General features: G+C 54.2%; 1 protein-coding gene across 6 annotated transcripts in view; it reads right to left on the bottom strand.

Annotated features, from left to right (window-relative positions):
* RALGDS (ral guanine nucleotide dissociation stimulator) overlaps positions 1-13309 on the bottom strand; it is a 65482-nt gene that overhangs the window by 2351 nt on the left and 49822 nt on the right. For 2 of the 6 annotated variants that reach the window (XM_054084034.1, XM_054084030.1), the window contains exons 2-17: positions 6321-6431; positions 5576-5769; positions 5105-5179; positions 4747-4940; positions 4231-4352; positions 3868-4083; positions 3634-3737; positions 3191-3275; positions 2416-2493; positions 2250-2336; positions 1894-1926; positions 1548-1669; positions 1260-1355; positions 938-1139; positions 365-724; positions 106-220 (exon numbers count right to left, since the gene is read on the bottom strand). In XM_054084034.1, the coding sequence (XP_053940009.1) occupies positions 106-220; positions 365-724; positions 938-1139; positions 1260-1355; positions 1548-1669; positions 1894-1926; positions 2250-2336; positions 2416-2493; positions 3191-3275; positions 3634-3737; positions 3868-4083; positions 4231-4352; positions 4747-4940; positions 5105-5179; positions 5576-5769; positions 6321-6431 (2194 nt within the window). Of the gene's footprint in view, positions 1-105; positions 221-364; positions 725-937; positions 1140-1259; positions 1356-1547; positions 1670-1893; positions 1927-2249; positions 2337-2415; positions 2494-3190; positions 3276-3633; positions 3738-3867; positions 4084-4230; positions 4353-4746; positions 4941-5104; positions 5180-5575; positions 5770-6320; positions 6432-7717; positions 8182-11659; positions 11705-13309 lie in introns of those variants that run through there. The other 4 variants (XM_054084033.1, XM_054084031.1, XM_054084029.1 and 1 more) reach the window with 4 other exon arrangements.

Here is a 13309-nt window from a genome sequence, read left to right as displayed (position 1 = left end):
GTCACCTTGCAGCCTTTCTCTGACCCAGTGCTGCTGAGGCTATAGCGCGGCACAGTCAGCCAGTGACATGCACCCCAGGAAAGCCCATGACACCCTGGCACTCACCTCTCTCCTCCGAGATGATCTGAACAAGCTCATAGTCTTCAGGTCGATCCCCATCCAAGTTGTGTTTGGCCATGGCCTTGCGAATAACAACCGGGGTCTTATCCTGGCTCGTCACCTGTGAGTGCAGAGCATTATTAACCTGGGGGGTGCACAACACTCCAAAGCCTCCCACTGCATCTCCTCCCAAAATGCCCCGTGCCCGTGTCCCAGCAGGGTGTGCAACCCTTCCCCGGTGTCACCGCGGGTGCCCCGTGCTAACCAGGATGCTCTTGTACATGTTGCCGTTGTCTACAGCCAGGCTGACGCGGATGATGCAGCAGTCGTCGACCTGCTGGTTGTAGAGAGGCAGCGAGAGGGAGGAGTAGCTGGAGATGCCGGAGACCGAGCGCTTGTGGGTGCGAGAGGCCGTCACCGGCGTGGAGGAGACAGAAGAGGACGAGGCACTGCTGGAGCCCGAGCCAATGCCTGACGTGTCCAGGGAGGAGAGGGAGGTGGATTCCCAGAACTGGAGGGCAGGGAGGAGAGGGGATGCGGAGGACACAGTGGTTTTAGCTTCTCCGTCGGCCACAGACGGGGCGTACCAGCGCTGGGGGAGGGAGGCCAGAGGGATCTCACTGACCTGTGACAATGGGGACCGACACGACTACAGCCACCAGAAGCATGAGAGCCTTGCCATGCTGCCAGGGCAGCAAAGGGCAGGGGCCTCCCTAGCCCCGGTGGGTCAGAAACAGCCCCTGGGACCCCCACCTGCTCCCCCCCAGCACCAGGGGCAGACCCCACACGATGGCCGCACCTGCCTCTGGAGGCCTGGACCCCACCAGCTGTCCCGTACCTTCTTCTCCTGACAGTCGGGGGACTCGGGAATGAAGCTGATGTTGATCTCCTCCACATCGGAGCTGCTGGAGCCAGCGGAGGTGACACTCACGGAGTCGGTGGCGTCCCCGCTGCACAGGTACTGCCCACATTTGAGCTGGTCGAAGGATTTTGAATGGGAGCTGCCACTGGCGCAGGGCTCAGTGCTTGGTGGCTGCCGGCTGTCAGGAGACACGCGGGGCCAATAAGAAGGTGCAGAGTGAGGGTGTGTTTGGCTCAGCCAGAGTCACCCTGCGCTCCTGCTTCCCACCCTGTGTCCCGCCAGGGATGAGCCTACTCACTCGCTCCATCGCTTGATGATGCCCGTGTTTTTCTTCGCCTTCAAAGTGTTGCTGGCTGACTCGGACAGCGGCTCGATCTCACACGACAGCCCATAGCTGGGAGCGGAGAGAGAAGAGCGTGAGCCCTCTGTGCTGCCGCAGCCGTGGCAAACACCGTGCCGGCAGGGTGAGGGAGTGCAGGGAGTGGAGCATGAGGCAGCTGCTGCTCAGCAGCCAGAAGAGATGAACAGTAGGACCTCCTGATGCTCTGGTGGCAGAGGCACAGCCCCAGAACTCACTGGCACTCACCTCTCAGCCTCACTGAGCCGCTCCAGGCTATGGAACCACTCCACAAACTGGTCCTCCCGCGTGAAGCTGTAGTTGTTGCAGGCTGACTGAAGCAGCTTGATCTGGGCAATGACTTCAAACTCCTGCAGTGAACAGAGGCTGTGAGATCAGAGCCGTTTTCCAGCTCCAGCCCACTGCACAAACAAGCCAGCCCCACGTACAGAGGCAGATGTGAAGGACCGCAATCCCCCTTCCCAAAAATGGAGAGGGATCAACTCCAAAGTGACTGGCACAGCCTGAGCTTGCACCACACAAGCCCAGCTCCCTGCACCCCACAGTGCTGCTGCTGCCAGGGCAAAGCTCTCACCTTCCTTCTCTTCTCAAAGTTGATCAGCCCGCCCTGAAAAAGAAGGAGCCCAGCGTCAGTGTGGAGCAGGCAGGAAAATACCTCCCTGTCCCTCAGCTCGCTGCCACTGCCGCGCGGGCATCCCTACCAAGGCAACGCGACAGTGGCTCATTTCCACAGGCTGACAGAAGGGGGTGTGCAATGTGCTGTATCGGACACCGGACACGTGGGATGCAGTGCCGGACACTGGACACACAGGGATTGCAGTGCCGGACACCGGACACATGGGGGACCAGCCCTCCATTTATCAGCCCAGGCTCTGGGGCAGCTGTGCAGAGGGAGGAGAGGAAGCAGAAGATAGAGAAGAAGGTACGTACGTCCAGGAAATCCTTCATGGCGGTGTCAAGCATGACCAGGTCCGTAAGGAAGGTGCCAAGATAAGGAATGGTGCCCTGCATCACGCCCTGTGGGGACAGAAGGGACAGCAAAGTCAGCAAAGAGCAGCCCGGGCAGGGGTCATGGGGGCAGCTGCGCCAGACTCACCATCTCGCGCTGCTGCTGCTGCCGCTTCTGAGCCCTCTTCGGGTTGATCTCCAAGGTGGCAAATTTGGACGTGCCCTCCTGGATGGTGGGGAGAGGTGAGGATCAGTGCAAGGGGTGAAATTGCTCCAATAGATGAGCTAAAATTCACCCCTTCTTTTATTGGTACAACAACAACAAGAGGGATGAAGGGAAGAGGAGGAAATCGCAGCTGAGCCTTTTCATGGCTCACAGGGAGGAGAGGCTTAGTGAATAGGAACCGCTGCTGCCATTTCCAGCTCTGTATAAATAGCGCCTCAATGGGATGTTTTGTTCCCTTTTGCATTTTGTGTCCTCTCAGCCCCAAAACTGGAGCGAGACTGGAAAGCTGCAGAGGGGCTCCATAGGGAAGGACACTTTTGCTGCAGCCTTTCACAAACCCTACCAAACCCCACCTGAAATCAAGAGGACTTCGCACTGAGCTGTTAATGCAGCTGCCTCTAGGGACAAGCCATCACCTGGTGCACTGGATCCTACCCCACTGCTTCTCTCTGCTTGCTGAATTGTCCTGCAAGCTTCAGGCAATGAGGACTTTTGGGCAGAGATGCAAAAAGCCCAGCATGATCCCAAACCCATGCCTGCTTCTCAGACTCAGCAGTTCCTGCCTGCACCCATGCCGCAACCCTGGCAGCACTACCAGGGCTTTAGTTTGGTGGCTGGAGCATCATGGAAACTTCTGCCAGGATCAGCCCGAGCTCCTTGCCAGAGACAGGGCAATGCGGGTGCTGCTTCCCCATACCTTGATGAGAAGCTCCCGGCTCAGCGAGTGGTTGTTCTCATCGGAGAAGATCTCGGAGAGCTCATGGAAAGTGCGGAAGCTCTCCCTACTCGGGTAAAAACACAAGAAGTCAGCAACTGTGCCACCCCGGGGTCTCCTCCTTGGGCTCTCTTTTGCTCACCCAAAGCACCCCACCATGCTCACAGCTCTAGCAGGACCTTGCTGTTAGGGTGCTGTTCCAGGGTGTTCTGCATGGAGAGGAGGAGGGGGTCGTGGGGCTTTTATTTCCTCACCCTCCTTAGGTCCCTGACACATTACACTGGTCCCTGGGTTTTAAGCACACTCCCAAGAGGCAATGCTGGAGCTGAGATGATCCCATCTACACATTCAAGGGCCACAGCTACAGCACGAACTCCCCCTCGAAACCTCCCTTTGGCTGCAGAAGCCCAGCAGGCACTGCTTACCGTAGGACCTCGTCCCAGGTCTTCTTCAGCCGGTGAACAGCATTGCACTGCAGAGCCGAGAGGATGGCTCGGAGGGAGGAGAAGTTCTTCAGGATGCGGCACTCCTGGGGGGAGACAAGCAGATGACACAACTCAGTGTTAAAGAAAACCCAGGGATCTGCTGGGATTCACACACCACAAAACCTCAGCCCTTGGACCAAGGCAAGGGGTGAGCAGGACAGCAGGCTGTCTTACCCGAGCCACTTCGATCCACCGCTCCACCACTTTAGCCCTCTGCTGCGGCTTCAGGGACCGGTCTCCAAGACACGTGGCGATGACACAGTTGGCCACGCTATTGAACTGCGAGACGGTGGCACGGATGGTGGGCGCCAGGTGCTCTTTGCCCTTCTTGTCTCGCTGGGACCAGATGCAGCCCAGGCAGTGGTAAGGCACCACTTTCTTAAACAGCTCCTGGAAGATAAAGGGATGGAAACAAGTCTCTTTGGGATCTCTGGGAAGAAAACAGGCCAGAAGGAAAAATGCAGAAAGGAAGAGATAGGCCTGCGCCCCAAGCAGCGGGCAAAGCACCATCGATCTGGCTGTTGAATGAATACTCACAGCATCCATCAGCGTGAACTGTTCTGCCACCATCTCTGGGGAGAAGGAGAGGAAATCTGGCTTCCCATCCCCGACCCCGTTCTCCTCCACCAGCTGGAAGGTGCAGCTGCCATGGTCCACAGCTGCAAGAGAGGGCGTGAAGCTGAGCACCACAGCACTGCCATGAGCCAGAACCCACGCCAGCCTTTGCAGGCACCCATCTCCCACCTCCCGGGCTCTTAATTCCCACCCAGCTTTGCACCTCGAGAAATGAGTCTCAGATAAAAGGATAGACATTTTAAACCTGGACACAAGTGTCTGCAGAGGATTAAAGGCAGATAAGCTAATCCGTTTAGAAATCCCACTCCAAGTTCAGGTGGATTAGCTTTCCGATGTACCTTCATGTAAACACAGGCAGGGCTTAATGGGGGCTCAACTATGTGGCAAGACCCAAGGTTTAGGAGCCCCTCAATGCCAACCAGTAGCACTGTATCCAACTGCAGCCCCAAATAACCTTCAAACAGGGAAAGAACCCACCTTCCACCTCGGACTCGCTTTGCTCTTGCTGCTGGAACTGGGCAAGCAGGATGCGGGCTCGGCGCTCCAGGTCCGAGCCAGGAATGTTGTGGCGCACGTAGGAGATGAGCTGCTTGAGGCAGGTGAAGTCTGGAGGCTTGCGGAAGTCCTCTGAGTACTGGTCCAGCCAAGCGCCCAGGATGGAGGAAATCGTACTGCAGGGAGGGGGGAAACAGGCAAACCTGCATGAGAACTGGGTGCCAGGAGAAACCTATGTGTAACCCCAGGAGCACCAGGAGCACCTTTGCCTTTGTACAAGAACCAAAGAGCTACCACCAGAACCACTCATCTTGTTCACCCATTGCACAGTCAGACTTACTTTTTTAGCTCCATCCTCTCGTCCACGGCATGCCTGGCATGGTCCCCGTTCGCCTGCACGTGGAGTTTGCCATACCTAGTGGGGAATAGCGAGGAGGCAGTGAGCATTGTGGACTCAGCTGTGTCTCATCGTTGCCTCTTCTCCCTCCACACCACCCCTAGCTCTGCCAGGGGGTCAGGATGAATCTCCCAGGCACCATCCCACTCCCTCCAGTCTGCCACAGCTCCTGCATTATAGGAAGCGGGAAACAGCCAGCACTGCCACCTCACAGCAGGGTACCAGCCGGAAAGGCTCCAGCTCACTGGGAAGTTGTGTCCTCTCTGCCCTGATCCAAAATCTTCCTGCTGATGGGTTGCAAGAAGCCCACCTGCTCTTCAAGGCATGGCAGCAGAAGATGCTGTGGCGCTCCTGGCCAAGGGGGCTCAGACAGTGGCCGTCCCAGCCGCATTTTGGGGCTCAGGGCATCCTCACCTGTTGAGGAGCAGGTCCAGCACTTGCTTGGTGGTGGCGAAGGCTCGGTAAGTGCACAGGAAGATGGTGACGTAGGTGGAGTCATTGCCCTTGAAGGCCGAGACCAGGTACTCCACCAGCTTCTCCAAGGTCCCAGCTTTTATTGTCCGCACCTTACACGTCTCGTAGAGGTTTAAGGCCGACTCATTCTCAAACTGCTGGGACAAGAGCAGAAGTCAGTGGGCTGCATAAGGACAGACACGTTCAAGCACAATGCAGTCCCAGCAGCTTCACAAGCTGCTTTTGGGTCTCGGCTGGGACCACAGACCCCTACGGACACCGGGGCTCTTGTGATGGGCCTGGGGAAAGCGGAGTTGGGTCTCCTCAGACACCAAATACAGCAACTCAGCTGAGAAGACTCGTACGTTTGGGAAATCCCAGGAAAGGCCTTAAGGTTGCTGAAATCCACATGCAAATCAGGGCTGCCCTATTGTGCAAAATGGGGCTTCGCATTGTTTCCCCCACGCCCCTTGCTGTGGGGCAGAGGCCAGCGGGTGCTTCTGCACCTCTGCTCCCAAATAAATACATGACTCTCAAATAAGGCTTGGAAGGAACCTCCTGGACAAGAGTGTATGGGGAGCAAGAAGAGGGCAAGACATGGGCTGGTATTGACTCTGCCAAGCCCTGACATCAGGTCACTGTGTCTCTGGCAGGGAAATATCTGAAAACACCGCGTGGCAGGAGGTTGGTGGAGGCCCCAGCTTACCCCCAGCCACCGCTGCCCTTTGTTGGCCGTGTGATGGAGCTGCACTTTCCGGAGTGATATGCTGTAGATCACACCATCCTCCAGCTCTTCTCCGATCTCCTGTGTGGAGCTCTGCACGGGAAGACAAGATACACCACGAGATAAGGAGGGCGAAGCGTGACAGAGATGCTCTTGAGGGCTCATGAGGCACCTCAGCAAGCCAAAGGCAACAGCTGGCAGGCAGGGAGAGACTCCCTTGCTCGCTCAAAAATGCAAACCCGGCGACACCAGTCTTCCTGGCCAGAGTAACCCTGGGCCCACCTGAGCCTACGCACAGCAGAGCCAAGATTTTCGGATGCTGCTCTCGGTCTGTTCTGTGTCCCCTGTCTCTGCATATCAGACCTTCTGCAAACCAAGGTGGCACCAGTGTTGGGCAGAGACCCCTCGGCAGGCAGTGAGAAGGGTGGGTGGCAGCACCCCTCGTACGCAGCCCGGCTGCTTCCCTCTCCCCAAGCCTTTGCCTTTGCCATAAGGCAACACTGCTGCCCAGTCTGACCATAATCTGGTAATCTGCCCCAGTGGGAACTGAGTACCTCAGCTACCTTTGGTAATAAATAACGACCACGGAACCAAGCTGCCCACCAGCTTTGGCAGTGCTGGCCACGCACACAAGGCAGAAATCCAAGCGGGGAGCTCAAAGCTGCGAGCAAACCTCGGGGAGCAGCACCAGGGTGGGTCTGGTCACAGCCAGGACAGGTCCTTGCACCCCTGGGGACAGGCACCTCTGTGTCACAGTCTGAACCAGCTATGAAGGTCACATAAAACTTGGTGAGGAAAGAGGGGATGATGCTTCTTGGGGCAGGTTCCCAGGCATATGCCTGCTCAGCTTCCCCACCGCCATGTGCCAGTGCGGGGTTCAGCAGTGGCTCCAGCCCCACAAGGATAATTCAGTTCCCTCCTCCTCCTTCTCTCTCACCACACTCTGCTGAGTCAGTGCCTCTCTTAAGAGGATTTATTCAGATCATTTTAAACACCGTGGGGATCTCCTCCGCCCTCCATCCCCCACGCCAAATGGCGGGACACGGTGTAACACGCGGCAAAACCCACTGTTCAGCAGATAGGGAAGATGCCCAAAAGCAATAAGCTGGTTAGCAGGGGCAGGTGGCCACAAGCTGGGGTGCAGAGGCTCAAGGACAAGTCCCTCCCGCGTATAACGCTGCCAGCCAAGGGCCAGAACCCAGCCCAGAGCTTTCCCTGCCTCTCAAGAGCACAAAACCCCTCAGCAATGGCAGTAACACAGAGCTTGCTGGGGAAGGAGCTGCTGAGGGCGACCTGGGATGCAGCCCCAGGAGCATCCCTGCTCCTTGCAAAAAATCCTCCTCCCACACCGCTCCCTATGAACATGGGAATGGTCGTACCCAGGGCTCGGCTTCAGATGCTGCTGCACATCCAGAGACACTGAGCAGAAAGTGTTGAACATCACCCCGAGCTGACACGTCGAACCTGTACCTAACACACTCTTTAACCCTCATCCTTGATCGCCACCATCACAGCAGCGGTCACTGCGCTGTTATCACATCCTGATCAAGTTCAGGGCTTGTTATAAGCAAGGAATTAAGGCAGGGAACCACAGCCAACTCGAAAAGCAAGGGAAAACTTTAAAAAGCCTCTCATTCACGGCTGTAATGAATGAGGACAGAGAATTCCCCCCGGGAAGGGTTACTGGACTTCTTCCTCGCTTTCTGCTGAACCTGCTCTTCTCACTTTGTGCCAGGCTAAGAGCTCTGGTCTGCTGAAGCTCGAAGGGTTGTGAGGCTTCTGCTGTGCTGTGAACATCAGAAATCTTTCCTGGGGTGCATCGGGTCCCAGACCAACCCTAGCGGTACCCCCACAAGTCGGTGGACAGACAGACATCCTTCTGGATGCCTGTGACAGTCCCAATCTTGTTCTTCGCTCTGGGATTAATTAGAGCGTACATTTATGTTCAAGTATAAACAGGTCTGAATTTCAAGAATGGAAAAGGCACCCACAAAGCACAGCATGCCCTGTGCCTTCCTAGACAGCGTGACATGAAAATACACCTCCTTTCTTGCCCAAATAAATGCCCTGGGCTGACGATGCCACCTGAACTGGCCCTGGCACATGGAGGCTGGCAGCCCTGAGCCCACCCTGACTCCCTGCTCCTCTGCAGCCCCATATCACCTCTGTGCTGGGAGCCCCACCAGAGCGATCACTCCATGAAATTGGCCCTGGTGTGGCTATGATGAAGCCATTTAAACACATCAGCGAGAAGGTGAACTTGGTATGCAGGTAAGGCACCAGCAGCCAAGAGGGGTGGGCTTCTCCTCCATCACCTCTTCATCAAAAGCCTCAACAAAAGCTCAAAGGAACAAGATGATCTTAATTCCAGGTGAGTCACCCCCAACGCCACAAGCAGAGATGCCTTAGCTAGAAACTGGGGGGACTGACATGATCTTGGGAGAGAGCTGCTGGTACTGCTACAGCCTTGTGTCCACTCTAGATCAGCCACCTACAGTCATGGACTCAAGTCCAAGTCAGTCGTCATCCACCTATAAATGCTGTGCCCAGCAAAAAGAAAGGAAAGCTGTGGGAACTCTTCCCAGTTTGTCCACAGAGACCATCAGCCCCTGGTGCCCATGGCTGTGCTGTCCTCCAGAAGCAAAAGGAATAGATGCCGCTTGAGCACACAAGACCACTGCCAAAGAGGCAGTGATAGAGAAGGGGGATCACGACCACCAGTGCTTCACATCAGCTCTCCGGGCGCTCTCCCAGTCCTTATCAACCAACCTGCAGATCAGCCCTGCTCTGCCTATCTTCCCGTCATGCCTTTGGGCTGGAGGAAACCTCTGGATAAAGCAGGACCAGAATGCTGTGAAGTTCAATAAACAGATTTGCCTGGGCGGCTGTAAAGCCCAGACACAAATATCAAGACAAATCAGATGCTTGTTGCACGCAATTAAATTAATAATGAAATCAAATCATATGGGAGGAAAAAAATGTGCCAGGATCAATCCATGAATCATCAGCAGCTGCTCTGCAACAACAGTGGAAAGTATTGCCATAACCGTGCTTAGGTTTACACTCTATTTCATGTCACATGCAGAGGATACACCCAATTTTCATGTGCGTAGAAGCAAATTTCATTTCCTTCCCATATTTGAGACTGTTGGATTCATTCATTTTTTTGCCTTGCTGACTTGTGTGATATCCTCCAAAGTTCCCCCTTTGCAAACCACACACGAAGTATGCAGCTTCCCAGCAGTCTCCAGCCAGGCTCACACCAAGAGCCAGGCGAGCTGCTACACTGGTACGTTTTAAAATTTAGCTATTTATATTCTGCGTGAGCTTCCTCTTTCCTACCACCGCTTCTCCAAGATGCTGATTGTGCATTCCGCACATGTTGGTTAAAAATCAGCAAAGCAAAAAGCAACAGCAGCAGCAGGATGGAGCCAGTGAAGTCGCACTCCAACATGTGCACCAAAAGCACGTTTCTCCCTTTGCGGATGAGCCGTGGGGCAGGAGCAAGGCTGGGAGAGACACAAACCCTTGAACTGTGGCTTAAGTATGTGCTGGCCGCCAAGAATCATAGAATAGTTTGGGTTGGAAGGGACCTTAAAGCCCATCCAGTTCCAACCCCCTGCCATGGGCAGGGATACCTCCCACAGGGTCAGGTTGCTCCAAGCTCCATCTAACCTGGCCTGGAACACCTCCAGGGATGGGGCAGCCACAACTTTCCTGGGCAACCTGGGCCAGGGCCTCATCACTCTCACGTGGGGAAGAAACGCAGCCCAGTACCCGCATGCAAACCCTCCTCCACCACAGGTTCAACTTCAATAACTGAGCACCACACCATGGCAGAGATACAAGTGAACATCCCTTCTGCTTAGGGCACCACGCTGGTAGAAGAGATGCAGCGAACAGGCTCAGATAGCACTTTAAACAGCTGTAACGAGATTCAGCAAAGGTTTTCTGTGAAAGCACTAACTTTAAGCACATTGATGGTTACGGCATTTGGACCTTCCAGCAAACTCGCACAGAAGGGACTCAGCATCCTGGAAAAAGAGATCCAATGCATTTCAAAACGGGCACCAAAAAATGGAAAGACATCAAAAATGAACACTTTAGTGTGACTTCTTCTGCTCGGTGTGCAATGCTGCTCCTCTCCGTACAGCAGCAAAAGGGCCTCTTGATGGAAGGGCACAAGGGAAAACCACATGTTTAACTTAGGGCTATCAGACGCCCAATTCTGCAGTCACAGGCTTTTGCAAAAGCAGGCATAAGTGAACTCTGCAGGAGTTCATTCCCTGAAATATGAAACTGGAGGTCCGCACCAGATGGCTTGCCTGGGTTGAGACCGCCTCTTCCAACTGCAGATAGACCCAGGCTGTGCGAGCAACAGCGAGCTCCCCAGCTCCCCACCAGAGTTCAAAGCGTTGGTGACTACACCGGGGAGGAATTCCTGCTCCGTGCAATAAACTCTTCTGCTCTCTGGTGAATGTTCTAGTACACGGCACGGTGTCAAAGCCCACGTCTTCACACGGAGGTTTAATAACGAGCTCTAAGACACTGCCAGGGTTTGCAAGCCTGGAGGAAGGGCTGTGATGTGAGGGACCCTCACAGGAGCAAGGCAGAGAGCAGCAGCGAATCTGCCTTCGTCTCTTCTCGCTGGCTGGAGGGAGAGGAAAATGCAAAAGCCAAACAGCAAAGCAAAACATTGGCTAGGAATCTGCATTTTAGAAAGTGTTTGGGATCAGTCACAAAGGTGGGTTTAGGAAGACAGGAGCAAAGTACAGGATTAAGTGTCAGCGTGACAGCATCCCTGCACGTTACACACAGACAATTATCCAACAATTACCAGGTCTTAAGAGCTCCGGTCCCATGTGCCCCTGGGTTAGCGCACTGGCCTCCAAAGACACAAAGTAATGAACTGTTATTGGAAAAAGGTATTAATTTCAGCACACGTGGAAGAGGCAAAACTGCTTAAAGTGATTTTACTGATACTCCCCGGACAACAGCTGGTTTAAAGATCAAGATGTTCAGGTTACTCTGTTCCCTTTCAGCTGGGCTACACAAAATGCCTGTTCTACACACAGATATAACACAGCACTGAGAGTATCATAGAATTGTTAACGTTGGAAAAGATGTCTAAGATCATCAAATCCAACCACCAACACAACTCCACTGTACCTACTAAACCATGTCTGAAGCGCCACATCTACACATTTTTTGAGCCCCCTTCCAGGGATGAGGACTCCACCACTGCCCTGGGCAGCACATTCCAGTCCTTCACCGCTCTTTTGGTAAAGCAAATTTTTCCTAATACCCAATCTAAACCTCACCTGGTGCAACTTGAGGTCATTATCTCTCATCCTATCCCTTGTTACTTGGTTGAAGAGACCAACATCCACTTCACTACAACCTCCTTTGAGGGAGCTGAGGAGGACAGTGAGGTCTCCCCTTCTCCAGACTAAACAAACTCAGTTCCCTCAGCCCTTCCTTATAAGAATTGTGCTCCAGCCCCTTCATCAGCCTCGCTGCCCTCCTCCGGACACGTTCCAGCCCTTCAGTATCTTGCTTGTAGTGAGGGGCCCAGAACCTACAACAGTATTCAAGGTCTTTGCGTTGTGATTTTAAAGGGCTGCTGCTACCAGCTAACCCTGCCCCTGGGAAGCCAGGAATCCACGCCTGTTGGGAATTAACGGTCTCATTGGCTAATGAGACAAGAAAAGGCAGAGCTGAGCCTTGGAGACATCACCGGGAGTTTCTAGTTGAAGCTCTGCGTTTGCACAAGTTTCAAAGGACTTGATGAAAGCTGGTAAATCCAGAAACGGAAAGTGGGGGTTTGGTCCCAATCCCTTCTCAGAACAATCCCTTGCCACTAGAAGGGGAAATGGGACTTCCCAGAAACGAAAGAAATTGGCTCCACCAAGGCCCACGTCCTCCACAGTTGACACAAGCTCCAAGTTAAGTTTTGTTTCACTCCCAGGAGCAAATTGCGAACCCATGCAAGGAACAGCAGCGAATTTGGGGCCTCTTATGTAAACCGGAGCATACGTCGTTATGTAAAAGGAAATAGGAAAAAAAGTCACCCCCTTCTAGTGAAAGGGAAACTGCAGTTCCGTGAACCAAAGATAAAGACCACAAAAGCAGAAGTACCCGCTGTCCTACGCATCCAAAATAAGCTCACACAGCACAACACCCTTCCTCATGGGGACTTCCAGGCAGAAAGCCCCATGGTGGATGTTCCCCCGCGGCTCTGCTGGTTGGGACTGCTCCTCACACTCATTGACACTTTCTCTCCCCTCAACGCGCTCAGGAAAGTTACAGACACTACCCAAAGCTGATGAGATAGCTGCCAAAAAACCCCCGTGTTCGGGGAAAGGAGAGAGGCCCCGTGCTGGTGCCCACCTACCCCAGTGACCCAGAGCACGTGCTTTGGATTATCAGCCCCATCGAGGGCTCCCTAACACGAGCCCAGTGATGACCATGGTGGCCCTGCGGTACAATGGTTCTTTCCAGCCAACGCAAGTTGATCTCCTGCTGTCTGCCAGAGACTGATAGCAGGTCTGATCCTGCATCCACAGCCCAGAGGAGTTAGAGGCAATATTCAAAGGCAGCCTTCTCCACCCTTGTGGCTTAGGAAGAAGAGAAGCAGCAGCCGACGGATCGGTTACAAAGGCATCTTGTGGCTCACACGCAGTGAGTCAGTGGCTGGAGTGAGGATTAGGAGCTCACTGTTCGGGTCCAGAAACGAGCCAGAGCAGATAGACAGGATTCCTCCTCCATTTGCTTTTGTTTTGCTTTTAAAGAAAACTGAGAGCCTCCCCACATGTAAAGACTTTTTCATTCTTTTTATGGTTGGGAAATCAAGAGTCAAAGACCTGCAAGGACACTCCATGTCTACTCCATCTCCCCAGGATCAGGCCTCTGACGCAGGATTGATGCAGGTGCTGCAGGATCAGCCTTGCTAGGGGCATTCTCCGGGGAAA

This window comes from Cuculus canorus, chromosome 19, assembly GCF_017976375.1.
Source record: "Cuculus canorus isolate bCucCan1 chromosome 19, bCucCan1.pri, whole genome shotgun sequence".
Taxonomy (NCBI): domain Eukaryota; kingdom Metazoa; phylum Chordata; class Aves; order Cuculiformes; family Cuculidae; genus Cuculus; species Cuculus canorus.
This window is presented reverse-complemented; position numbering and strand designations above follow the sequence as displayed.